The sequence below is a fragment of the Syngnathoides biaculeatus genome, chromosome 8 (assembly GCF_019802595.1).
Source record: "Syngnathoides biaculeatus isolate LvHL_M chromosome 8, ASM1980259v1, whole genome shotgun sequence".
Lineage (NCBI taxonomy): Eukaryota > Metazoa > Chordata > Actinopteri > Syngnathiformes > Syngnathidae > Syngnathoides > Syngnathoides biaculeatus.
Genome location: NC_084647.1, coordinates 8,814,030 through 8,841,106, shown reverse-complemented (window position 1 = coordinate 8,841,106; position 27,077 = coordinate 8,814,030). Strand labels below are relative to the sequence as shown.

Below are 27,077 nucleotides of genomic sequence, written 5' to 3'. Positions count from 1 at the left end.
CCCGGCGGGAGAATGTGAGGCTGTGGAAAGCGCTCTGGGCGCTGTGACGCTGTAAATAAAGCTCGACGCTGTATGAGTGCAGTCCGTTTAGCGGCCTGCGCAAACGACTGCGTGTTTGTGATTGGAAAGTGGTTTCAGGTTTTGTCTTTGTTGTCTGACAGTCGCAGGCGTCCGTGGGAGTCGGAAAACTTTGCGTTCTACATGCAGTATTGGACTCTGGACAAGTTCTCCTCTTTTTTTTTTTTTTGCGTTTGAGGTTCCAAAAGAACAAAGAGACGGAGCATCCCAGGTTCAGAGATCCGTGTCCGTATTTGGAATCAGACATTTGTATCAGCATGCGCTCAGTCGTTTGTGTCACTTGCGAGGAATAAAAGTCGGATATTTGGATATTTCTGGTCACAGGCGGCTGAATGATTGCTCAAAGTGGAAGAAAAGAGCCTCGTTGACGGAAAGCATTCCGTGCTTTGGCTCTGTCCGAGTTGTCTTTCACGGAATCAAGTAGAAGTGAAGTCTTGATGTAGGCCAAGACGAACGTTGTGCAAATCGCTGACTTGAATGAAGCTCGCCAGCGCGACGTGAGGCCTGCGCGGGGGTAATCTGTAAAAATCCTTTCAAAACAAAACATTTATGTATTTAGGCAGCGCGTTGTTTGCCTCACGGTTCTGAGAACCCGGGTTCAAATCTGGGCCTCGCCGCTGTGGAGTGCGCACGTTCTCCCTCCTGTGCTTCTGCGGGTTATCTGCGGGTACTCCGGTTTACTCCCATCGTCCCAAAAACATCCATGGTGGGTGGTGGCTTAATCAAAGTCTCTAAATTTGCACGTTGACGTGATATTTTTTTGAAATGTGATTGGTTATGGACCAGTTCAGGGTGTACCCAAAGATAGCTGGGGGGGTCAATCCGAGTGACGATAAGCGCCACGAAAGATGAAGTAATCTAAAAGCAATAATTCTTTGCATATCTTGCAACTGACAATGTTGAATAGATTAAAGAGGAAGAGCGTTCAAATGGTTCTTGCATTCTTCCTATTTTGTGGATGGACCCCCCAGCAAGAGAAAGTCGGAGCACCCCTGGATTACGTGGTCAATTATTGGCTTGATGTTCCGACCATCCCAAATGGACGCTTGTCCTGTTTGGCTCAGTCCTGCCTGGTGGAACCGAGGGGGGGGGGACGGACTTGTTCCTGCTGGTACGCATTACACCGAGTGCCACTCAGCAGCCCGCTTACAGCGCTCAATCCTTTTAGCGCGGAACAGCGGCCATTTAGATCCGCTCGACATCCGACCGCTACGTTTGTATAACGTCATGACTTCGGGGGGGGGGGCGACAGCAGAATCACAAAGGAGCCCCCCCCCCCCCCAGTTACAAAGAACAACTTTGTTTACGGTGTCGCGTCACCATGGCAACGGAATGTGTCACCGGAGAGGTCGCAGCCTATAAATCGGTCCAAGACCGTCACGCACCTCCGTTTAAGTTTTGGACCAGAATAACACAACGGCGTACAAATGCCGAACGAAAGGTTGTCCGGCTGTCACTGCCGATCACAAACATCTTCAAACGGGGAGTACAATAAAATGCGTCCTGTTAGCCTTGGCTGATTGGCTACATGCTTCCTCGAGGAGAGTTTGCACGAAGCAGACACATGGAATGCAGGACGCGAGTTTTTTTTTTTTTTCCTGTGCTCGTGCTAAACATGAAGCCTCCTGGTGATCGTAAACATTTCACTGGTTTTACTGGTTTACTGGTAAAAATGGTCCTTCCATCCAACTGCTTGGCTTGACTTGACTACTATGGTAGCGCTGGTTAGTCACAGATGACAACACATTGCGATTCATACAAATTGGGGTTACAGTGTACCCTGGATTTTTTTTTTTTAAAGGGTGTGAGAACAACATTTTGGCGTCAACGGGACATATACCAGTCAATGGTTGGGAATAACGAGAATGTTAACGGCATAAATGATTAAAAACGAGCCTGTAAAAAGAGTTAATGAGTGTGTGATGCTTTTTCCGACCTTCGTGAGGTTAAAAAAAGAAAGGGGGGGGGGGGGGAAGACAATCCAAGGGCTGGCTGTACGTCCTCCTTTTTGAGGCGCAAGAAAATGTGGGGTCACATTTTGCCAGCACAATCCAATTTTCCGGATCGGGACAAACTGGACTCGACGCTCTTTGCTTTCACGTCGCACTTGCACGAGAGGAATTATTCAAAGGCGCCGAGCCTGGCCATTGTTCAGCACCCCGCATTCCTCGCCGTTTGGGCCTGATGGAGTAAAAAAAGCAAGGTGACGATGTCGAGGGATGAGGCCTTGCAAACGTGGCAGATTGATGACCCGAATTAAGTCCTCTGGGCCAGGGCTGCATCCCCACCGCTGTGTTATAGTGTTAGTTCCCCCCCCCCCCCCCAAAAAAAAAAAAAATTCCTCTTTAGTTTAAATTGACATGCAAATATGGACCAAATCTATAAATGTTTGGAATGCAGAGTAATTGACTAAAGTAGTTGAACGTTAAATGTTAGTTAAATGTGGCTGATGTGCTAAAATGGGTAAAGAAGTACTTAAAGGAGAAGAATACAAGATTTGAAGTGCTGCCAAATGACGTCAAAGGAATAAAAGAGGAAAAGTCTTGAGTTGAAAATATTCCATTTTACCGGTTTTATTTTATACATTCCCCCCTGACGACAAAAAAAAAAAAAAAAAAAAAAAAGGTTGTGTCCATTATTTAGGTTGCCCATCCTCGGCTAAGTCATTGGTTTGAAGAACTCGGCTGGGGCTGAAACGCCATTTGACCCGACAGCGAGCTGTGCGGTACGCCTTTGGGAAGACATTCAGCCGCTCTCAGCCTTTATGTGTGTGTCCTCCTTGCGCCTGGTTATTTATAAAGCCAGTAAAGCCCCAGAACATTCTGGGCCGCCCCAAACCTCTCGGCCATGCGCGTCTGCTTCGCGGACGGGCCCCGACGAAAGTGCCGCAGATTGTCCTTTTTTTTTTTTTTTTTAATGGCGTCCGTCGTATTACAGCAACGCCATCGACCGACTTAATTCAATCTTGTCGTTGTTTTTCGAGTCATTTGCGCTCTTCCACCAGTCACGTTTTTTTGGGTCACTCGACCTCCTTCAACTCCCTTTTAAGCGGCGCATTCCTGACTTTAATTCCGTTGCCTACTTTGGAAAGCGCTCCCTCTATTTTTTTCCTGACCACCGCTCCTGGAAAATATGAATCTTTTTTTTTTTTTTTTTTAGAAAAAGAGAAGGTACAGTTACACACGTGGGTCGGTTCCATTCTGTGGCCTTCGTTCCCAATTAGATGCTAAAAGGTGTCAGAGATGCAGATATCTTTTAATTTGATATGATGGATGGATGTGAAGAGCAAACTGATGCCCGACTCGAGCGTTGTGCTCCTCTTTTACGTGGAGACGTCGGAAGGTGATGCAGGAGGCGGCCTGGGCCGAACCTGCAAACCGGCGCGGAGAAAACAAACCGATGTGAGCGTTTAACGACGTGGAGGAGAGGAAGAGGCGTCGCTCGAAGTCTGCTGGGATTCTGCACGGTGCAGCAAAGGGACGCGACGTGCGGGGGCACCGCTCCAGTCAAACAAAAAAAAAAAGCCGCTTTGAATGGACGTTGACGTTGGGAGCCTCTGAGCGCTCTGCTGCTTTTGTTTTATGACAAGCACTCAACTATGATTGATGAAGCCACCATTTATGAGGCATCCGACCCGTCACGGAAAGAAAGAACGCAAGAATGTGGCTCCCAAACGTAACTGTTTGTGGGGCAATTTATGCGGCGTGTCACGTGGGCTGGAAACCCTTTTGACAAATTGGAACCCATCCTTCTTTGAGAACCTCACACCGGCTTGAAACCCCACCTGTCATTAATCAAAGTTGAAAAGGGTTTCATCTGATTTTTTTTTTTTTTGAAAAATCATAATAACTGACAGCCGTTGTTGAAGTCCTCAATTAAGCGCGTAACCCACATGCGCCATTCGAAAGCCTCAAATCAGCTTCAAACCCTCATTTGAAGCTCAAACCCTGGTCTTAAAAACGCATTTGAAATGTTTTTAATATAATAACAATGTAGCGTCAAACCTTAACTTTAAGATCTATTTTGAAATCTTTCCTTCAAACTCAAAGCCTGTCTTGAAACCACGATTTGAAACTCGAACCCGAACGTAAAGCAAATGCCTTGAAATCCAAATGTATATGGAATGCCTCATTTTAAATTCTTTAAAGCCTAAATTGCAAACTTAATCCGGTCATGAAATGCAAAATTTTACAAGACCAACTTGACATCGTGTGCACACGAGTAATATTTCTCCACAGATGACGACCGCTAATGCGTGCAAAATGTTTCCCCTTTTAAAGTCACATCCATATTCATGTGTTGTGATGTCGAGACGAGGGCACGCGGGGGGGGGGGGGGTCAAACGGAGGTCACGGAACGGAAGCTCAGCCCCCCCCCTCCCCTTCTCGTAGCAGAAAGCGGGAGGGGGGGGGGGGGGCCACTTACCGCAGCAACCTCCCTCGTGCAATGAATGCCGACTGGCGCTAATTGAGCAGCAAAGCGTGCAAATGAAGCTCATTGAGGTGTTTTGTGCGGTTATTAATATGTCATGAAGGCATAAATGAGGCCACGTTTACGCGTTTTTCTTTGGGTCTCGTCCGCTCGCGTGACTGCCGGCAGACCCAAAGACGTGGAACCGGTTTTCTGAGACTCGGACCCGAGTTAAGACGTGGACACGGTCCATCCAGCTGGTCCGGACAAAAGTCGATCCGTGGGCCGGTTCCAGCCGGTCCAAACTAGAACCGGCTTCATTTCTCTCTGGCTGGACGACCAGAGCACATGTCATTGATTTGTTTTTCAGTTTTACCGTTTATTGATATGAATTGGCTTGACACCCGATTCCCAACCGGAACCCCAAATAGTAAACCTTAAGCTCGATTTGAAATGCATACTAATGCCCAAAACTTGCACAAGAACACTTGAAATGCGAGTTTGAAACCCTAACCTCATCATTTGAACACCCGACCGTCCTTGATTTAAGAGGCCAACTCGGGCTTCAAAGCAGAGGATGTGGGCGGGGCGCCTTTTGCTTCTCCGCGCAACCCGAAATCCAATCATTCCAAAGGGTCCTCGGTCCATCCGGCACAACCTCCGCCCCCCCCCCACCCCCCCACCCGTCCGTCCGTCCCTCCGTCCGTCCCTCCGTCCTCCCCCTTGTGCCGACGTGCCCGATGGTCCGTTTCAAATAGTTTCCACGTTGCTTCGTGTGCGTGCAACCCTTTTCATGGTCTTTGTGATCAAACAGAGGAACAAAGATAAGAGAGTGAAGAACGACACCCCCCCCCCCCCCCCCGCCGCCACGCGCCATTGCGGTTGCGGCTCGCCAGTCGAGACACAAAGCAGCAAATGGCCACTGAGAGCTTCTTCTTCTTCTTTTTTTGAACTCCATTAAAAGTGTTCACCATATCGAGGCAAAGTTGAAGGCCGGTTGCCTTTGTGCCCCCTCCAAGGAGGTGGGGGGGGGGGCACCTCCATTCCCCCGAAGTAGTGACATTCTAGCACCTGTTTCTCATCACAAATCCATTAATTTTTCACTGAATTATTAAGCGAGGCAAGCGCGCACAATGCGTTTGGCACTCTTCTGACACTGAAGGGCGGAGGGGGTTGCCGTGGCAACGGAAGCGGCGGCGAGACGGAGGGTGAAAAAGAGGCGGGGGGCCGGAGGGGGACGGGGGGGGGCTCATCGCAAAAAGCAATTTATCCCGGCAAAATGACGGCGGCGGCGAGGCCCCCCCGTGTGAAAGCGCTCGGATCTTCTGCGTGTTTTAGGGAGATGACGAGGGAACAGTTATTAAAACGAGAAGCCGGCGGGTCGTGTGGGGTGGGGGGGGGGTTGGGGGGGGGTCCTCCCTTTTGGCGGAGGGGGTCCTGCCTCTGGTCACATTTTTAAGAAGGAAGACGCTTTGACGGTAGCTTTACTTTACTGGTGAGTTCATTTCAAAAGTCTTTTTTTTAGTTACGGCGACGCCTCAGTTCTCAAACACAATCCGTTCCGGAAAACGGTTCGAGAAGTGATTTGTTCGAAAACCGAATTGAGGTTTCCCATTACAATGAATGGGAAAAGAAATAATGGGTTCCAAGCCTAAAAAAATTACGCATTTTAAAGCATTTTTTTTTAGCTTTTCCTGATAATAAACTGCAAAGTAGAAATACATGTATCGTTTATATAATAAAGTAATTGAAGAAATATATTTATTTTTTGCTTAAAATGTATGCTTTAGTAGTAGAGTACGCTAGGCTGGGAGCGCATTGGCGTATCTGTAGCGACTCGGCCCCCGGCCTTGTAAACTTTTTTTTTTTTTTTATGAACAAAAGTGCAGAATAACTTTGACCAAGCAACTTGTCTTCTTTGGAGCCACGATTGGGGGTTCACACGGTCGTCCTCCATAAGAAGAAAAACATGTCTGTGTACAGAGGCTGCGTTATACACAAGAACAAAAGTGCGCTGGCGGCGCCGCACGCGTTACGTCATTTCCGGGTTTTTTTCGGATTGCCAATAATTCTGGGTGGGTCAGCCGGTCTGGCTGCGCGAATATGTTATTCCCGGGTTTTGTCGGGGGCGTTCGAGTACCGATTTTTGTTGGAAAACAGAAGCACAATTAAATCTCCAAATTTTCGTTGGACTGTAGTTTCAGCAGCTGCCACCACGTGGCAGGAATGTCACTTCTGTGCTTCTTCAAAGACGAGAAGAAATGGACTTCCTGTCGGTTACGCTAACCACGCTCAAAATATGGCCCCTATCGTGCAACATTGGCTTCTCCAAGACAAAAGTACCCACTAACACCCGCACGCGCTTTTCGGATCAATGCGGCCCGCGATTGATTATCGTCTGCCCTCCGTGGACTCTCGCTGTGCCGCTGTCCGTTTTGTTGTCTGACCTCTGACCTCCGGCGTGTGCGCAGATGAAGCTGTGGAACAAGTACAAGGTGACCAGCATCCCCTCGCTGGTGTTTGTGGACGCCGCCACGGCCAAGGTGGTGTGCCGCAACGGTCTGCTGGTGGTCAAAGACGATCCCAAAGGTGAGGCCGCCCGACGACGTCTTGTTGCTTTTTTGTCTTTTGTTTTCTTCTTGGTTTCATGCCCCGCCCCTTTTTCAAGCTTTTGTGAGTTGCCCCCTCCTGCCGCACTTTTTTTTTCCCCTCTGCTGTGCTGCTGTCGCATTTTTGTGACTTTTCTCTTTCTGCGCCGCTTCCTTTGTAGAGCACATCTGTGACATTTTTTTCCATTATTTTCTCCTTTTGTGCTTGTTTTCCTTGCTTTCTGGGCTTCCCTTTCAGACTTTGCTTTTTATTTATTTTTTTTTTTGCTTCCTTTTGTGTGTCGCACTTTTGTACTTTTACCTCATCCACTTTGTCACTTTCCTCGGTCTGCTGCTTTTTTTTTGTTCAGAGGGAGGGGGGGGGGGGGATCGTTGCGTAGCCCGCCGCCCGCTCTCACGCTTTGTGACTTTTCTGACTGGCATCACACTTCCTAAAGTGAACATGAAATTTCCATTGCTTCACGGCTCTCTGGTGGTGTACTAAAATGTGTTAAGTCATGGGAGCGAATTGCATGCTAATGGCGACGCGGCTTCTCTCTCTCTCTCTCTCTTTTTTTTTTTTTTTTTTTTTTAAGCGTCTGGCTAATGAAAGCCAGAACAAGCCCGCGATGCAATTTCCATGATTCATTCGAATGATTTGACGGCCGAGAGGTCCACAAATGTCCAGCTGCATTATAAGCCACACATGTATATTACTGTCTATTATATGTCATTTTCCTTTTCTGGGGGATGCTTTCCTCATTGTATTGTCTTGTTTTGTATTCATTATTTCCCCCATGTTTATTTAAAATTAAGATGACTTAATGTAAATTCATAACAGATAAACGCTCACTAAAAAAGAACAAAGAAAAATGCTCCAAAGTAAAATAATTCAATTGACTTATACATTATAATATTGTATATTTACATTATATGAATATATGTTTAAATTATTCAAATATAACAAGACATGTAGGAGCAACAAAATGATAAAATAAACAGCAACCAATAAATGCAAAATAAATATAACAACAATGATCCAAATATATAATTATATACTGATTTTTTTTTTTTTTTTTCGGCTGTAGGAAAAAAGTGTAAGTGTAAAATCTACATGAGCAGATGAAGATGTTTTGGTGCAGCGGCATGCGGCTGTTTTTTTTTGTTTTCTTTCTTTTTCTTGGCCTTAACGGAACGTTAGCTGGCGTGTTAGCCACGAGATTTTGTGTCCTGCGTTTCGAGCATTTTCTCAGTGCAATTTCTTCCCTTTCCGAGCGAGGCACAAACTCCAAAGACAATTGTTTCTCACCTATGGACAATTGGACGTGTGACGACACGAGAGGCCTTTTGTGAAGTGAAGCTGACAGCAGCTCGAGCGTTATTTTCATTTCGGGCTTTTCCCTGTACAATCTCTCCCTTTTCTTGTAAGGAGCAAAATAAAAAGACACTTCTTGGTGTTTTTCAGTCAACAATTGTATGTTGGTCACCAGGAGGGCAGTTGAAGTGTTAGTCAAAAGTCCAAAAATCAAATCCAAAAAGTAGCATCTGCCCCGAGCAATTCTACGACGCTTGGCTTTTCTCAGGTAAAAATTGTACATTTCACGTTTTGGATAACTTTGTGAACGCAGCCGCCCGTATTCTCCAACGTTGGGGGCCAAGGAACGACCCCGGCGAGCTTTTTTGAAAAGCTCGACTGGAGTGGCCGCCGCCGGCGCGTAAGATGGCGAGCTGGTCTTTTCGGTGTCGGGACCACAACGAGCGGCTGTTGCGCAACTCGCGTTGCGGACGTGTCATTCCTGCCTAATGAAGCCCCGCGCATAAAGGAGCCATTATGGAGATGCCGGACGGGCCTTAATTTGGGATTTCGGATCCCCCCCCCCTCGCTGTTTAACTCCACTCGGGCGCTAACAATGAAGCCGCCGTGAGAAGGAAGTAAAAGTGTGGACGATCCACTGCGACGTGTGGGTGGGCAACCGAGCCTAAAACAGCCATAAAAAAAAAATGGTGGGCATGAGGAGACCCATAGAAAACAGGAAGTCCGCCACGCAGTAGTGGCTGTCGCTCAAGACAGAAGTTTACAGGTCACATTTATTTTGTCGTTTATATTCCAACCTATTCTGGAACCTTCCGCAGCAGATTTTTGTGCGTAACCCTGAAATCGTACCGTGCAGCCATCGTCACGTTCACGTCGTACTTTTTCTCATCGACTGCCGTGTGGATTTTCAACTTTTTTCCCATTGAGGGTGACAGAGGAAAAAAAAAATACAAATATTGTTTTTCCAAGCTGTGATGCAACAGTTCAGCGCGCTGCCGTTGGATTTACGTATGCTAACCTAAGCAGTTAATCCTGCATGCAAAAAAGCGTTCTGAAATTTAAAAATCGTAGCATCCGACTTACAGTAGTTGATAACTTGTGATTCCGGCATTTTCCGTTCCGCTCGTCCTCACAAGGGTGTCGGCCGCCCCGAAGCCAATCCCGGCTGTCTGTGGGCGAGAGGCGGCCACGCCCTCAGCTGGTTGCCGGCCAATGGCAGGGCACAAAATGGCAAAGGATCATTCCCGCATCGTAAAATGGACGCTTCAATCAAGCTGCCTTGCATGTTTTTTCAAGAATGTGAGCAAAAACTGGAGTACTCTTGAAAAACTGATGCAAGCGCAGCCTGAATTTGAACCCGTGACTTCTGAACTACGAGGCACGTGTGCTCACCAGGTGACCACCTTGCAAATCTTTATCTTTGAATTGAATTATAGTCTGATATCGCGTAACGTCTCATCACAAAAAGGTTCAGTTTCATTCTTTTTATCTTGTGCCATGTAAAATGAATTTTGGTCAAAGTCCAACATATTTTAAATGAAAAGTGGTATAATTTGGAACATGGAAACTTGCCGTGTTTTTTTTTTTTTTTTTTCGTTTGTTTGTTTTGAAAAAATAAGTGTGCCGTGACCTTTTGACGCCGTCCACGTTTGAATGAGTTTTTCGAAAACGTGGGCAGCAGCGGCTAGCGACCGAGTGACCCCTACCCTCTAACCCCGCCGCCGCCCCCTCACGTTTGTTTCAATCTTGCAGTTGACTCCCACCCCTCGTCAAGTGTTTTTTGGGGTCTCCTTTTCCAATCCTCTCATCTAAAGAGCACTTACGACTTCCCCGCCGGCTGCCATTTTTTTTGTCCCCCCCCCCCGATGCTTGTCAGTCAAAATGGGCTTGCAAATGACCCCCTCCCCCACTTTGCTACATCCCCGCTTTACACGATCACCTCTCTCTGCAGGCCTGGAGTTCCCCTGGGGGCCCAAACCCTTTGCGGAGGTGGTGGCGGGGCCCCTGCTCAGGAGCAACAGGCAGTCGGCCGACAGCGCCTCCCTGGAGGGGCACTACGTGGGGGTCTACTTCTCGGCACACTGGGTGAGAGAGAGAGAGAGAGAGAGAGAGAGAGAGAAAGAGGCTTTTATGACGTTGGTTGGCGGGGGGGGGGGGGGTCTTTTGAGGCAAACCCTGGTATAGACCGGGGGAGGGGGGGGGGGGGCACCGGGTACTCTCAATCTGTACTAAAGTAGAAGTACAGATGCTTCAAATGGACGGAGTCAAAGTCATATGTCGTCACAAAAATAAATACTCCAGTACAGATCGCCGGAAAATCAATTTGAGTATTTGTACTCGGTTACTTCCATTCAGCGGCGTAGACCGCTGGCCGCAGTTCGAACGGAAGCTTCCAGAACCGCAAAACGTCGATTGAGAAGTCGGCTCGACCGAACCGCAGTCCCGCATGACACTGAGACGAAACCAGAACAGAAAGGAGACTTCCAAGTCATGGGGGGGGGGGGGGGGGTGTTAAGGCAAAGGGATGTAGAGCGCCTCTACGTGGTGGAAAGTGTCATTGCGAGAATCGGCAGATGATTGATTGTCAATTCAGAACAAGGAAAGTGACAAAAAAAAAACCCCACAATTATACTATAAAAATAAAGTCAGAAGCTAAGCAGAGTTGAAAATTTCGTTTTTTCAAGATTCAAGGGAATTTTCTGTTATTAAAAAAAACACTTTAATATCAAAAAAATGTAACTTTATTCTTCATTATGGAAATTTTCTTTTTTTTCTTATAAGATTATTGTTATTTCCTCAAACAAATACCAGGAGGAAAAACAATATTAGAGTACAATCTAGTGTACTAAAAGATGGGGGTTTACTTCAAACGTTTTCTTAAGAAAAAAGTTCTTTTTGAAAAAACTGATATTGTTTTTGTGTAATGCTGGTTTTTTTCCTCCCACAAATTCCTTTTTTATGCCTTTTTAAAACCATGTAGGGTCCATAAACGCATATTGCAAAATAACAGATTAATGAGTTCCCTTTCGATTGATTGATTGATCAATTTGATGTCTTTCAGTGTCCGCCGTGCCGCAGTTTAACGCGAGTGTTAGTGGAGTCGTATCGCACCGTCAAAGAATCGGGTCAAAAGTTTGAGATTGTGTTCGTCAGCGCCGACAGGTAAGATCCTTTGTATGTACATCACCACCTTTCCAGACTATTGGCCATTTTTTATTTTTTTATCAGGACCCCCCCCCCCCCCCATGAATCTAATATTGAATATTAATTTCATTTCTTGGCTAGAATTGTATGATCTACTCAACCGAACATGTAGGGGATGATTTTGTCCTTTGTCCCCAATAAATTGTCAAAACGTGACTCGGGTGATTATTTATAGGAGAGACGCGTCCAGTAATTTGTCCTACTTGTAGGTCTGAGGAGTCTTTCCAGCAGTACTTCAGCGAGATGCCCTGGATGGCGGTGCCGTATTCGGACGAGGCGCGACGCTCGCGACTCAACAGGCTGTACGGGATTCAAGGTACGGGGAATTGTGCTGTGTAGAAATACACGTGCGTACCTGGATTTATGAATGATCTGACTTCAGTTTTTCAAGCTAGAAACTGACGCTCATTCCCTCCAGATTTTGAACGTTTTGTGTTTTGCTTTGTGTTGTGAGTGAAATTTTCATTTCCAAGTATTTATTTTGGGGTGTGTATTCTGCCCTACCGCAACGTGCCGTGTCCAGAACAGAAAACAGTTCTTCAAGCAAGAGGCAAAGTCTACTAGCGTCAAACTCTACTCATCACAATTTCCCATGTACAATGTGTATTCCGTTCCCCACGAAAATGTCAATAGTGCACATTATACATAGGTATAAGAAAAAAATGAAGAAGACCGACATTTTATAAATGTATGCCGCCGCCTTATCAAGAAGCTGTCCGCTGTGATTCTAATGTGCCACCACCCCGAGAGGTTCTAAAAAAAGTTGTACACTTCGAGGTTATGAAAAAGGTGTAACCTAGTACACACGATGTCGAGGGTACACATTACTGCATACGAGACATTTTCCGGACTACAGAGCACGTCGGATTCAATTCAGTCCAGAATATTGATCTTAAGCGTAAAGGCATCCCTTGTAATATTTCCGGGGGTGACATCCGGGATTGTAGTACCGTGCAAGTATCTCTGGATTTGATCCGCCGTGGTGTTTGCGCTTCTGCGCTCCCGACTCTTCCTCTTCGTTCCCTCTTTGAAATAAGCGAGGGGAGGGAGTTTTTCCTGCAAGGCATGCGAGGAATGCACAGCCGGCGGTCAGCACTGCACCCCCCCCCCCCCCCCCCAGACTTGCCTTGAGTCCACACGAGCAGACGGGCCGAACGTTGACGCCGGCCTGCCCCCTGGCTTGTGATAAGGCCGACGGATAGCGATCACGGGAATGGTGAAGGCGCAGGCGGTGCATTTTCCCGGATTCTGCGGCTTGTTTATTGTCTGCGGTTTACCCCCAGCGACTGGCATGAAGTCGTCGTCGTCGTCGGACGCCGTATTGCACTTTGCACATGACTGAGCACGCCCCAGATTTTCTTGTTACTGTTTGGATGATTTCTATAGTTGACTGGCGACGCGTACAAGATGTACCGCGACAGTCCGCCAAAGTTAGCCACAATAGCCTGCAGTTACTCGCAACTTTGTCGAAGCCGAGGCGGAAAGTACATTGGGAGGACGATTTATCGTCGACAACGATCACACTGCACTACTTGATGGACTCGTGAGATGGTTTGGACCTTTTTGACTGTGGATTATTTGTAGTTCTGTTTATTTTTACTGTGCCGTCACATTAACTACAGGACAAGTTACACACATCTGACCACGCGTGAGTCGGAGTGCAGTGGAATGTGTTTTGTTTTTGAAACCCTGTCGGTTATTTGTAGTGGTTGTTTTTATTTCTGTCGTGCAGGCCAGTTATTATCGTGAATTAATGGGCAAAAGAGAGATTTGCATTCCAGTTGTATCACACACATGCGTATGACCACACGAGCATGAGCAGAAAAGGAAAATGAAGATGAAGACGACGACGGCGGAACGGAAATGAGATGAGCCGTTTCCCGTCCCGTTATCCTTCAATCCGCGTTTTTGGTTCCCCAGGTATCCCCACCCTGATCCTGCTGGACGCCGAGGGTCACGTCATCACGCGACAGGGCCGCGTGGAGGTGCTGAACGACGCCGAATGTCGCCTGTTCCCCTGGCACCCTCGGCCCGTGCTGGAACTGAGCGAGGCCAACGCCGCGCAGCTCCACGAGGGGCCCTGCCTCGTCCTCTTTGTGGGTGAGTCGGCTGCCGTTTTTTGCTCACTTGGAAAAGTTGCCGGCCTCAGGCTAGCGGCGACGACCACATCTCCTTGTGAATGCAACCAAATTAAAAACTGGACGCTTGAGCTCGTGTCTCACGCATCTTTTGATCTGAAACCCAAATGCCTTCTTCAGTATACAAGATAAAGAAAGGAAATGGCCTCGTAGGAGGGGCATGAATTTGAGTGGTGGAGAGAAAGAAGAGAAGCGAAGAAATGAGTTCAAGCGGTTTGGAACTGGTGGAGGAAGGTTTCTTGTGTGTCGCGTGGCAGAAGAGTCCCTGCTAGGATGAAGGGCAAAGTTCATCAACCGGGGCCGGACGAGGCCGGACATGGTGGACGGATTGGAGAAGGTGGCCCTGAAGAGACAACAGCGAGCGGAACGCATGAAGACGTTGAGGTTCTCACGAGGAGTGAGCAAGTTGGATAAGCTCCTTAGGGGGACAACCAAAGTTGGATGTTTTGGAGACAAGGCGAGAGAGCGAGTATATTGGTAGGAGGATGGGAAGGATGGAGCTGTCAAGGAAGACCAAAGCGAAAGCTTGACAGATGTAATGCAAGAAGACACAAGGGCATGTGTCTTTGACCATGACTTGATAGACACACCTAACTGGACTTCCACAAAAGAGCATTCAGCAGCTGCAACTTACTCAGGTTCCTGCGGTTCCGGTTTTGACCGTAGCAAAGCGATCAGAGCGTATTACTCTGATTCTAGAGGCTCCCAGACCGCTACAGAATAGACTTGAAAGTTCTGCTCAATGGTTTAGGTCCTGAGTATATGAAAGAAATGCTTATGGAGTATAAACCCAGTAGTCTTGTGCGGTCTGCAGACTCTCTTCAGAAAGCCAGGCCCGGAATTCAAGTTTAGCTGTGAATGAACGGAATATACACCTCCGACAGAAGTGAAGTTTGCCCCAAGTCTACATGTTTTTATGTCAATCTCAAAAAAACGTTTTGTATAACTGAGCGCTTTTAAATCTTTTTTTTTTTTTTTTTTTTCCAATTTTACTTGCACTTCACATTCTTGGTAATTTTTAGCAAACTGTCCTGTAAATGCACCTTGGGTAACCTTGTGTTGGAAAATGTGCTAACCCTCTCCGTAAAGCGGTCCTGGCTTGCATGCCAAATTTCATGTTGCCAACTCAAACTGGCATCAAACGAGAATGTTTTGCTCTTTATGAGTAAAGTAATGTAGTACACTGTACACTTTCATTCTAATATGCCACCACCCACGGAGGTTATGAAAATGTTGTACACTTTTCATTGTTGCGAGCCACTTAGACGTTATGAAAAAGGTGTAACCTGGTACACACTTCATTCCGCGATGACGAGGGTACGCATTACTGCGTAGAACGTATTTACTCGTGGAGTTACACATTTTCTCACGTGTGGGCTTGAGTTTGAAGCGCAAATTCACGTGTTGTCTATCAGCCGAATAAACGTAGTTCGACCACTCGGACAAAATCTCTAGGCCAAAGACCCCTGACCCAAATGGAGCCCAAAAAGGTTAAGCACGGCTGCTTCATGAGACGATTTGTGCGTGTACTCGTGGTAGACGTATCTTCTAAATTTGAGAAGAATGCAAAGTATTTTGTAGGGACCGGCTAAATTCAACACCCGCGTGACGTCTGAGGTCAAAGCGTTTAGCAAAACAAGACCCAGACCATCTGTCTGCTGTTCTCCTCAGACGCCGAGGAGGAACGCGAGCTGGAGCCGGCCAAGGAGCTGATCCGGCCCATCGCCGAGAAGCTCATGACCAAGTACAAAGCCAAGGAAGAGGAGACGCCGCTGCTGTTTTTTGTGGCCGGGGAGGTAAGGCAAAGGCAAAGAAAACGATACTTTCGTAACCGGATCAACGGCATTTAGCGCACACGAGCAAAGGGAAAAAGGAAGTGCTGTTTCATAATCGACAAGATGGAAAATTGGGCAAAATTTCTTGAAAGCTTCCCAGGGATGTTTGTTTAAATTGACAAACCCAACTCCGCCCGCACGTTGCAAGCCCAGGACTCACACATACGTGCACGACAGAGTCCGCCATTATCCTCACATGGAGAAAACGGATCAGCCCAAGAGAACACCAGCGACGCATGCAGTAGGCCACAAAAGGACTGGGGACAGCCCTCTCTTGCTCAGTTAAGGGCCGTCTTCGTGACACAAGAATAAAGGAAGAGACTGGGGGGAAGAAAAAAAAAAATAGCGTTCCAAGTTCAACTTCCAAGGAGACAAAAAAAAAAAAAAAACATTTGGAAGAGGAGATGAAATGAAAGTTGAGCTTTTTGCACGGTGTGTGTCCCGTTGCAAATGTAGCAGAAAAAGAATATCCTAACCAAAGACGGTGGAGGAGGTAGTCTGATGGATGGTCTTGGGCTGCTTCGCTCCTTCAGGACCTGGACAACGTCCTGCGTTTGATTCCGCTCTTTAACAGAAAGTCCTAAAGGAGAAGGGTCAGACATCAGTTTGTGATCTCACGCTCGGGTTCTGCAGCACGATGACGATCCAAAACATGTCGGCAAGAACAAGATGGCGGTTTTGGAGGGCTCAAGTCAAAGTATCAAAGTCCAGACACGAATCGGGCTGAAATGGAGTGGCGCAGTTCACGCTCGCAAACCTTCCATTTTTGCTCAATTCAACAAGATTAGGCCAAAATCTCTCCACAGAAATGTGAAAAATCTACAAATTCCCATTCATAGCCAACTTTTGATTTCAACTGCTGACCAACCAGTAATTCAGTTATGGAGGCAGTGACATTTTTCCTCAGAAATGCATTTTTTTTTCTTTTTTTTTTTTGTCCTTAATGAATGACGGCAGCCATTTGAAGGTCACTTGGTGATCTTTCTGACATTCACGTTTACGGCAAAAATAGAAGAATTTGAAAAGGAAGCCAAGAGTTTTTCACGCCGCTGTCAACACAGAGATGAGAAATAATCCGTTGCCATAAAATGAAGTCCACGGCGCTCTCCGCCACACACCGGCACGTGCGTCTCGGAATGAATCGGATTGCCACTCCCGTGAATGTCGAGACGTAATCCAATCAAGAAAGTACGCGGCACGTTGCACCTGTCCTCAGACGTCGTGAATAATTCGCCACCTTTCACAACAGAAAGAAACACGACTACAACTAATCCAGGAAGGGAGGTTGGAGATCGCTTTGCGCGCCGTCACGATTCGAATGGCCCGCCGGGTGGGAATACATCTCTGACGTAAATCCCTCATAAGACAAGTCAAGTACAGATTACATCCACAAAGCCTTCAGTTTAATTTCCTGCCTTTCGCTCATCAGACTGCGAAATCGGAAAGTTTTATTTTCACATCCCGATCGCGCTCACCTCTCACTTCCTGTCTCACACAAGCACGCACACATACGCGAAGTACTCCAAGTTCCAGTTATTTGCCATCGATGAATGATCATACAGGATCAACAAATGATCAGACAAAAAAACGGAAGTACGGCGGCTGCAATACGCATTTAAAATTGGAAATAAAATTTGAAACGAGCAGGGAGCCGTCTCAAGACCATCACAAAGTCATTGTTGCAAATCATAACAATGCACGGCAAATGCTGCCCCCTAAAGGTTATGACCGGGCTCGCACGCCTTCGTCGTCTCCGCAGGACGACATGAGCGACTCTCTGCGCGATTACACCAACTTGCCAGAGGCGGCGCCGCTGCTCACCATCCTGGACATGTCGGCGCGGGCCAAGTACGTGCGCGACGTGGAGGAGATCACGCCGGACGAGGTGGAGCAGTTCGTGGGCGACTTCTTGGCCGACAAGCTCAAACCCGAGCCCATCTGAGACGGACAGCTCGTCCCAACGTGGACGACAACGGGACTCTTCACGATCGTCGTCAACGCGCTCGCGCCCTCAGCGTCATCCTTCACTTTTTACTATTTTCACGTTTTTTGTTTTTGTTTTCCTTCTCAACTCTTCCATCTCCTGCGGTGCCTTGCATTGACTCTCCAGCCCCGACAGTTAATATATACAAAGATTCTTTTGCCCCCCCCCCCCCCCCCATAACTACGGCATTATTATTAAATAGCATTTCGGGTTCCTAACAGCCCAGCGGACCTATTTGTCACTCGTCTTTTTCACGTCCAGACCATGGAATTCAAAAGGAAAAAGAAAAAAAAAAAAAAAAAGAATAAAGTGATTGCAGCATTTTGTTTGGTTTTTATTGCTGCGTACAAAATTTTGGGGATTTTTGTTCGTTTCCACTGTGGGTTGCCTTGAGATACGAGTGCCACGACTTACTCGTGTTTCGAGATACGAGCTGCTGTTTGGCTAACTTTCTTTTTTTTTTTTTTTTTTATGCTTTGACTTGCAAGCACAAATTTGTGATAAAAGTCAGCAACTGTTGTTTACTTCACAACAAGCAGCAGTTGGGCAGGTAGTAACAATTCTTCAAAAAATAAAAAAAAGCTTTACAAGGTTTAAAGCCACTCCCGGTTGACGTTTACCGTCAAGTAACCAATATAAAAGTTACATTTTGTAGTCCGAACAAAACATTTTTGCCTTGGAACGTCCCTGCTAGGCTAATGCTAACATTTGAGGGGAAAAAGCTATCGACATTTGAATTAAAATCAATAGCAATGGATTTGTTGAACACAAATGGCAGCACAACGCATGTAGACAGACAATATCGCAATACTCGCAGGCGTGTGTACCCCACAGGAAAACTGACTAAAAATGCGCCAGACTTGTCCAAGAGGGTTCTACAGAGAAGTCTCAACTATTTGATGCGGAATGAAGATTTCGGACGGAGCGGGACGCAATGTCAGAGTTACAGCAAAACGAAAAAGTTTGACGCCTCACAAGGGTCAAATTGTGGAATCGTACTGCCATGTAAAGCAGGGTGAGTACTTTTTACTCGGAAAGATCACCAGTAATATCATTGGAGTCTTTAGAATTCATTTGACTTGGCTCGTAACGGAACCCAGTGCTCGGTCTTAAAAGTCCGATGTGACCCAAATAGGCAAATAAACATTTCTCTCGCACGACGTGGCGCATTTACGTATCACTAACCCGACTCTTGGGCGTAAAACGTGACACACTTTGTTCGGTGGGTCACAAAGTGAAAGTTGTTCTCCTGCACTGATAATAATTCAAAGTCAGAGAAGTTACTTCTCCCTCACTTACCCTCGAAAAAACAAGCCTTGTGTTTGTTGATATTGTCCACATTTAGTTGTACGTGCGCTCTTCCGTGAGCCTTTATCCATCGTAGACACTCGCTCAACTGTGTTTTAGGCTCCGGAAAATGAATACCTTTCATCAGAATTGCACATTCCCCAAGCGCAAACCTACGACCGTTTTCTTTGTAACCTGAACTTTTCCAAGCGCACGCTACTGTCAACCAGCATTGCTTGTGGGACAACATGACGAGAGGGGCGTGTCAAGACAATGCAGCTATCTGATTGGCCATTATTTGACAAGTGATGGATAGGACAGAAAGGTCCATTGCATAGAGATGCAGGAAGTGTTTAATACTTTACAATCTATTCAATTTATGTCGGGACTCTTTTTAGAATGCATATTTTTATGCTGTTTTTTTTTCCCCTTAGGAAAGGTTGCCATTTTCTGGGCTGTGTCTCTAAATTGCCTGCGAGTGTGATCGGCTGGCAACCGGTTCAGGGTGTGCCCCAGCGCTGTCTCAAAGATAACTGGGAAAGGCCGTGACCCGAGTGAGGATAAGCGGTACAGAAAAATAGATGCATAGTTTATTGTTGTAGAAGGTGGTGAAAGAACAATCCCATTACGCCAACTGAAGACCCAGGTTCAAATGCGGCCTCCCCGTGCCTGCGTGGCTTTTCTCTGGGTGCTCCAGTTTCCAGGTTACGTGAAGGCTAAATTGTCAGTAGGTGCCAAATGCGGCCTCCCCGTGCCTGCGTGGCTTTTCTCTGGGTGCTCCAGTTTCCAGGTTAAGTGAAGGCTAAATTGTCAGTAGGTGCGAACATGAGCGCAAATGCTTGTGCCCAGTTGACCGTGTACCCTGCTCTTCGTCCAGTCAGCTGGCCCACAACCCGAATGAGGATAAGCAGTATAGAAAATGGATGGATGCGGATTGTTTTGTTTGACAATGTGGCCGTTACAGGGTGAGGGGATGTAAACTGGAACGAGGGGCAATCGCATTTATGATTATTATTATTATTTAAGATACCCGCATGTGCTTCAACTATTTGGGCCTTGGACTTGACTTTCTCGATTATTTCCAGCGATTCTGTTTTTTCCCCAAATGTGTAAGGTGGGAGTTATGAGATGTCAAAAAACGATGGGCTCAAACGGCGTTTGAAGGGGCGAGACGAAGAATTGTTGACTTCCTGAGGAAAGCGTTTGACTTACGAGATATTGAGTTTTGCGGACTTCCTCTGGGAGATTTGCGTTGCTCCCAAGAGTTGCCTCCTGGCCTCAAACAGCAGGATGCTGGCTGCCATGGCCGAGTTCAAGCTGTCCACGTGAGGCACCATGGGAACGAAGAGGCGGCGTCCTCCCTTTTTTTCCACCAGCCGGAGCGCCTCCACGCTCAGCCCGTGCGTCTCCCCGCCCACCACCAAGGCGACCGGATTCCTGGCCCAGTCGCGGTAGTACGCCGCGGCCTCCGGCGCCGGCGGCGTCAGCTCGTCGTCCGAGTCGGAGTCCTCAAAGTCCGCGTCCCGCCGCACGGCCGTCGAGCTGACCCAGCCGAACTCGCCGGGTTTGCGGCAGGCGCCGTCGTCTCGGTTTTGTCGGCTGTCGGCCACGTGGACGGCGACGTCCTCGGGGAGGTGACTCTCCACCTCCTCCCACTTCAAACTAGAATGAACGGGAAGGTGGAAGTGGGCGCCCATCCCCGCCCGCAGAACTTTGGGCTCCCAAACGTCGACGCAGCCTGCAGAGGACGGCAAATGTGCAGGACTGTATTTCATCCAAAAATTCAAATGCTGACATTGTCACAACGACCTTTCGTGAGCAAGACTTGGCGGCAGCCGGCGGCGGCGGCGGATCGCAGCATGGTGCCGAGGTTGCCCGGATCTCTGATGTTGTCGCAGACGAGCGACAGCGCCACCGAGTGTTGGCTTGCGGCGAGGCTCAGTCGGGACGCGTCGGGACGAGAAAAAATACCTGCAAAGACAAATAAAACCGTTAACGCACAAAGCGGAGACAGCAGGAAGTGTGTGTGTGTGTGGGGGGGGGATGAATTTTTAAGAACAGTACTTTTTTCCCCCCCTGCAAAAAAAAAAAAAAAGACTTCATTTTAGACATTAGATATGATATTATGTATAATATTATATCTAATGTCTGTGTATATATTATATTTTTATTTTTTTAGATTATTAGCAAATATATAATATAATAATGTGTATATATATATAATGTATATTATTACATGTGTTATAATTGTATGACTTGTTTTTTGACAAAAATAGTAATTCTTAAAAGAATGGTTTTATTTCTTCGTAGGGAAAAAAGATGGAATCTCATGACAATTAGTTTTGAATTTAGTCAGATTTAAGAGGAAAAGAAACTTACAGAGGAACTTTTTTAGAAAATCATTTTTTAAAATCAATTTTTCAAGAACAAAGTCATTTAATTGAGAAGAAATTTAAAAAATACATATTTTTGTGATAATACAAGAGGTTGAAATAGGGGATTTAGGTCTGCGTCTCAAACTCGCATTTTTAAGTCATATTTGAACAAGAGATTTGTTTTTTTTTTTTAACCAATGGAAGAAGTACGTTGTCAAAAGAATGGAACTTTTCTTCCCTACATTGTAATTTTATAGACATGTAAATGGATCTGGTGACATACAGTAAATCACCGTGTAGTGTAGTCGGGATCGACCCAGCGAGGGGCCCGCCACACTTACCCAGAACTCCTTGCGGGGCCACCAGGTCGGACCACAATTTGATGTCTTCAAACTTGACTTTGACCAGCGTCGCCCCCCTCAGCTTATCCAAAGGAAGCTCCCGCAGGCGCTCGGGGGTGCTGAAGAAGACGCTTTGGGGGACGGCGCCCGCGTTCAAGGCGTCGCAGATCAGACGGCGGCCCTCCAGCAGGATCTTGCCGTGGTGCTCGCGGAAGGTTCTGGAACGGGCCACGCTCACCAACCTCCTGCAAGACAAACAGAACGACGGGCGTCTGACACCATTTCATTCTCCAACGCATCCATTTTGTAATGTAATGTAAAAGGATTTTGGAAGGCATTACGAAAAAAATATATAAGATGTATTATTTAGTACATTTCTACCACTTGGGAATTTGTGGTACATTCATTATAATAACTTCTTACATTTTTATATCCAATTTCAAATCTTTTAAAGACTTTCAGTCTTGCAGTTGTATTAATTTTCTATTGTATTTTATTTTTTTATTCCCTGGAAACAAAACAAAAAGGAAACGACAATGACATTTCCAGACGTAAATTGAACTCTTTTGAAATGAAATTGTTGACTTCATCTTGGCATCGGATTAGACTAACACCGAGAACCAATTCGTACCGAATATTAACTGTAAAAACAAAATAGTAACAGACGCGTTATTTTCGATAGCGGGCGTCTGACCACCACTTACGACAGTCTCTTATCCCCCGGCGAAGCCCTCTCGAAGCGCAGCCCATCAATTGGATCGCTTTTAACGTCCGCATGAGCCCTTTTCCCCGATGAGATCTCGCCATTCGTGGCCTCCGCGTCACTTTTGTCCCCCGGAGGTTGCTTCTTGGTTCTCAAAGGAACGTCAACCTCCTCCTTCTCCCTCGCCACTGACGGCTTTACGTCTCCTTTATTCTCCTCGTTTTCAGGAAATATCACCTTGACCGGCCTCCTTTTCAGTCCACGCACGTACCGTTTAGTTTCGACGTTGAACAAGTTGCCACGCGACAAAAAAGCAGCCCGTTCCACGGAGAAGAAGCAACTCTTACACCTCACGTAGGTCGCCATTTTGACTTGTCTTCTTCGCTATTCGGATACAATCGGTCGTTACCACAGTGCTACCTGAGGTCTCGCCAGAGATTCGCAAACCACACAAATCTTATTACAGTATATTTTTGTTAAAACATGATTTCCAAAAAAAAAAAAAAAGGTTTAATTTTTCCATCCAGCCGTCTCGTGAGAACTTTACATGACATCGAAAACTAAATCAAATGCTACTAATATTTGACTAACTTAAAAATAATTGAGAAATTAGAAGAAGAGAAATGTCACATTTTAAAAGTATGTGACATTTTTATTATTTTTTTCATTCTTCTGTCTAGATAACGCCACAAGTGGCGGTCTCGCGATACCTTTCTATCGCACTCAATACGACAAACTACTGTTGGCCATTTAATTAATAGTATATTAAGATTGTTGAGAGGCATAATTAATACAGTGACATGTTTTTTAAATACATATTACTGTAGAATTACCATTTCTGTATCCATTTTACATTCATGTTGGTCGCAGCTAATCGTCCCCAGAAAAATCGATCAACGCGGAAGTTGATTCACATTCACGTGACCCACATCATCATCATCATCATCATAAACAGACAGAAAACGGCAGCATCTTTCAAAAAGAACATGAGACGTGCGCTACATTTCGTTTTTAAAGTCGGCGACCGAGCCAAAACGGCTACATTTTACCGAGATGTTTTGGGCATGAAGGTGAATTATCAATCGCCTTGTTGCACAATTTTGGACAATGGTCACGTTTCCCAACTAAGTGGTTCTTGCTTGTGGATGGCAGGTTTTGCGCCACGAGGAGTTCGTCGAAGGCTGCAAAGCAACATGCAACGGGTGAGTTGCATGTGCACGTGAACTTTGTGAGCATTCCAAAGTTTGAAGTGAAATCCTCCCCATGCACAGGCCCTATGATGGCAAGTGGAGCAAGACTATGGTCGGTTTTGGTCCTGAGGACGACCATTTTGTTGCTGAGCTCACTTACAACTACGGTGTCGCCGAATACCAACTTGGAAATGATTTTTTGGTAGGTTTGATATCTGCTGGGGTGTCATCGTGTCCTGAATAACGATGGATTCGTGATTTTTTTTCCCAATTGTTTTTGCAGGGGATCACCCTTCAGTCAAGCCAAGCTGTCAGCAACGCTAAACGTCTGGGTTGGCCCCTCAGTCAGGTGGGAGAGGCCCTGTACCTAACGCAGGCTCCAGGTGGCTTCCGCTTCTACCTTGTGGATAAAGAGCAGCCCCCCACCGGTGAGTGTCACGTGCCTCTGTGTTGTTTGTTTGTTTTGTTTTTTGTTTTTTTGTTTTTATTTTAATTCATTGATTCACTCATTCATTCCAAGTGAATCGCACCGCTTTGTCCTTAACACGCCAGATCCCGTGCAGAAGGTTTCCCTCGGCGTATCGGATCTACCAAAGTCCATTCACTACTGGTCGAAATTGTTGGGAATGACGCTGATGGAAAGGAACGACGATCAAAAAACAGCCCTGCTGGGATTTGGAGACACACAGGCAACTCATAGATCGGACATTGACTTGCATCTCTTTCACGAAAACATTTTTACTCTACAAAAAAGGTGTAATCCTGTGAGAATATTGTTGCTATTTTTCCAGAATAAAGTGATACTTTTCAAGGCAATTAAGCGTAATATCACAAGACTTGAGTACAGTTCGGAGTTAATGTTCTGAGCAGAAAGGATCAGTATTTTTTCTGAATAAGATAAAATAGTCATATTCCTTCAAAAAAGTCTATAAGAACGTATTGGATGTAGACATTTAGACAATCTAGTAAGATTCTGACTTTAATTGTCATGCAAGGTGTGTGTGTGTTTCTTTCGGCTTGTCCCTTTCGGGGTCAAAATCATGTGTTTGTGTTTAAAGTGTAAACTGGAGCTGCACGACATCAGCGGGACTGTAAATCATGGAACGGCATTTGGGAGGATTGCCTTCTCATGCCCTCGCGATCAAGTAATGTCGCTCGTGCGCTTTTTTGTTTTTGCATGAATATTGATGTCATAGTTGTGCACCATTCTATTACAGTTTGATTTCAGTGTGTCCACCCAAGTTATAGTGTATACTGCACAGTGGTGCCTTCATTTAAGTGTTTAATTCGTCCAGAAGTCAGCAGTTTTTTTTAATAACTCTCCACTGAAAAGCTTTGCTTACCATTAATATCTGTAATTTGTGCTTGCTTTCCGCAGCTTCCCGACCTCGAGGCCTTGATGAAAAAGGAGAATCAGAACATTCTTACGCCGTTGGTGAGCTTGGACACACCTGGAAAAGCCACTGTGGAAGTTGTGATTCTGGCTGACCCGGTACGTACATTAGAGAAACAATATGTCTATAATACACAGCCCAAAAACGTGCAACATTAATTGGAGAATCTAAATTGGCCGTAGGTGTGATTGTGAGTCCGACCGTTGTCTGTCTCCAGTTTTGAAGGTATACCCCCGCCTCCTGCCCAATGACAGCCGGGATTGGCTCCAGCACTCCCGCGACCCTCGTGAGGATAAGTGGCTCAGAAAATGGATGGATGGATGGATGGATGGATATATGCTACATGCATACATAATTATTTACTAGCCCTTATTGTATGAACTTATGAGCTTGTTCCATTTGTGTGCATGTGCGTGTTGAAAGCCAAAATTTGACTAATGCATGAATTTAAGGCGTTCCATCTCGACATGAGGGAAGCAAATCTGACAACATCTGACTTCATGTGACGGTGGTCTCTTGTATTTTTCCCTGCATGTATTTTGCCAACTATGTTTTTTTTCCAACTATGGGTTTTAAGAAAGTGAGTGATCGGAAAACCAAGTGGAGTGAAAGCTGGAAATGAAAGAAAAACCCGTGGGTGGGATGTGGATGTCAATTTGGGAGAACAGTTATGAGCAGAGTATGTACTTGTATGACATATATATATATATACTATTCTGAAGTGGAAGGAGCCAATATGGCTATAATTCCAGTGAAGGACATTAAAATGGTTTCTAAGGTGTGAAATTCAGTCTGAAAGGATGCATGAGCTACTGAAAGTGAAAGGAAAGGATTCGTGATAATTCTATTCATTTGTGGGGAAAGTTGATTTGAGATGAGAGTGATCTGAGTATAGTGAGGGAACAAAGTAAATGTGTAAGTCAAGGTTTGACTGGATTTAAAAATAAATAAATAACATTTTTAGCATTGTTATCCAGCGCTACGTAACTGAAAAAAAAATTTTTTTTTAAATGTTTTTTTTCCTTTTTAGGATGGTCACGAGATTTGCTTTGTGGGCGACGAAGCGTTTCGACAGCTTTCTCTGGTGGACCCGAGAGGAAATGAGTTGCTCGATAAGGTCGGTGGTTCGACAGCACGTTACTTGTCAGAGTAGGACGATGTGAAAGACGTTGCCCGGGAGGGAGCACGGACGGACACCAGAGCCATCGCTCGCCTCTAACTAACCCTTTGATTATGACGTTATTGTTGTAATTGGCTGATACTAAAAATGTTTCTCTTTTAAGGCCTCTCTTGCAATTTGCAAGGGCTATTTTTGCTCAGGATTCAACGCTGTTAAAAATATGCAAGATACATTTGACGCTTACAGGCTCATTTTCTTGTCTTGTCTTGTTTTGTTTTGTTTTGTTTTCCAGGGAATGGCTGACGACAAAAGCAACGAGTGGTTTGCCAAGCACAATCGACAGAAAGCCGCTGCCTAACGTGAGCAAAGCAGTCTGGGGAAACGGTCAACTTTCACAGAGCTCGAGTAAAAAAAAAAAAAAACTTTCAGTTACGTCGCACTGGACAACGACGCTGCATTTTGTTCATTAATCGTCATTTCATTTAATTCCATACAATTAGACGGGCAAAAGTAGACGCTGTGGGTCTGGAATGCCACATCTGTTGTACACAGTTTGGAAAGCACTCTTCTAATTGTCTAAACATAACAATAAATCAGAACATTTCATTTTTTGAAGCACAAGAAATGTTCTTGCATTGTTTATGATTATTTTTGCATTTTAATTATTTTTGTATTACTTGTTTTACAACCACTTTTGAAAGACTAAATCATTGGTTCTCGACTGTTGTTACCCAGGAACCTGCATTTTTTTTTTTTCCTCTTTCTAAGTCGTGAGCCACTTTTACAGATGTGAACAATAAAGAACATATGCAGTATTGTAAACAAAAATAACCTGAGAAAATGTAAATACATTCAAACATAACTACACGTTTACCGTACGTGTTCAAAGTGCCTTTCTGCCGTAATGTACCGTTTGAAGACATTCTTACACTGTTTGACACCTTAAAATGTCAACCACGGGGGACACCCTATCATTTTGGGATCCCGACTCACCACTTGAGACGAAAAACATGCAATAATAACAGTTTGCTACAACTGGGAGACTCCCCTCGAATCACATCCAACAGGTAATTATTAAAAATGTTGAATTCAATATGATTGGATTTGGTGGCTCA

At 45.7% G+C, this 27,077-nt stretch overlaps 3 protein-coding genes across 5 annotated transcripts in view; 2 read left to right on the top strand and 1 right to left on the bottom strand.

The window, feature by feature from the left end:
* Nucleotides 1–17,873, top strand: part of nxn (nucleoredoxin) — a 29,774-nt gene extending 11,901 nt beyond the window's left edge. The window contains exons 2-8 of the mRNA XM_061828386.1: nt 6,960–7,077; nt 10,343–10,476; nt 11,453–11,553; nt 11,805–11,911; nt 13,516–13,695; nt 15,405–15,529; nt 17,328–17,873. Of these exons, the coding sequence (XP_061684370.1) occupies nt 6,960–7,077; nt 10,343–10,476; nt 11,453–11,553; nt 11,805–11,911; nt 13,516–13,695; nt 15,405–15,529; nt 17,328–17,510 (948 nt within the window). The 3' untranslated portion in view covers nt 17,511–17,873. The remainder of the gene's footprint in view (nt 1–6,959; nt 7,078–10,342; nt 10,477–11,452; nt 11,554–11,804; nt 11,912–13,515; nt 13,696–15,404; nt 15,530–17,327) is intronic.
* Nucleotides 15,538–23,178, bottom strand: mrm3a (mitochondrial rRNA methyltransferase 3a). Of its 2 annotated transcripts, none has more exons than XM_061828385.1 (5): nt 23,092–23,178; nt 21,556–21,800; nt 20,649–20,810; nt 20,052–20,577; nt 15,538–16,148 (listed from the first exon to the last, which is right to left on the bottom strand). In XM_061828385.1, the coding sequence occupies exons 1-5, from the start codon at nt 23,115–23,117 to the stop codon at nt 16,136–16,138; spliced, it is 972 nt and encodes a 323-aa protein (XP_061684369.1). In that variant the 5' UTR covers nt 23,118–23,178; the 3' UTR covers nt 15,538–16,135. The 2 variants fall into 2 exon arrangements, with proteins under 2 accessions (XP_061684369.1, XP_061684368.1); XM_061828384.1 differs by lacking the exon at nt 23,092–23,178 and adding an exon at nt 22,260–22,624.
* glod4 (glyoxalase domain containing 4) lies at nt 22,486–26,711 on the top strand. 2 transcript variants are annotated; one of them, XM_061828388.1, is made up of 10 exons: nt 22,486–22,612; nt 23,129–23,328; nt 23,411–23,460; nt 23,530–23,650; nt 23,732–23,876; nt 24,001–24,137; nt 24,507–24,593; nt 24,827–24,940; nt 25,873–25,959; nt 26,255–26,711. In XM_061828388.1, the coding sequence occupies exons 2-10, from the start codon at nt 23,245–23,247 to the stop codon at nt 26,318–26,320; spliced, it is 891 nt and encodes a 296-aa protein (XP_061684372.1). In that variant the 5' UTR covers nt 22,486–22,612; nt 23,129–23,244; the 3' UTR covers nt 26,321–26,711. The 2 variants fall into 2 exon arrangements, with proteins under 2 accessions (XP_061684372.1, XP_061684373.1); XM_061828389.1 differs by lacking the exon at nt 23,129–23,328 and having other exon boundaries at nt 22,492–22,612.
* Nucleotides 26,712–27,077: the final 366 nt, after the last annotated feature.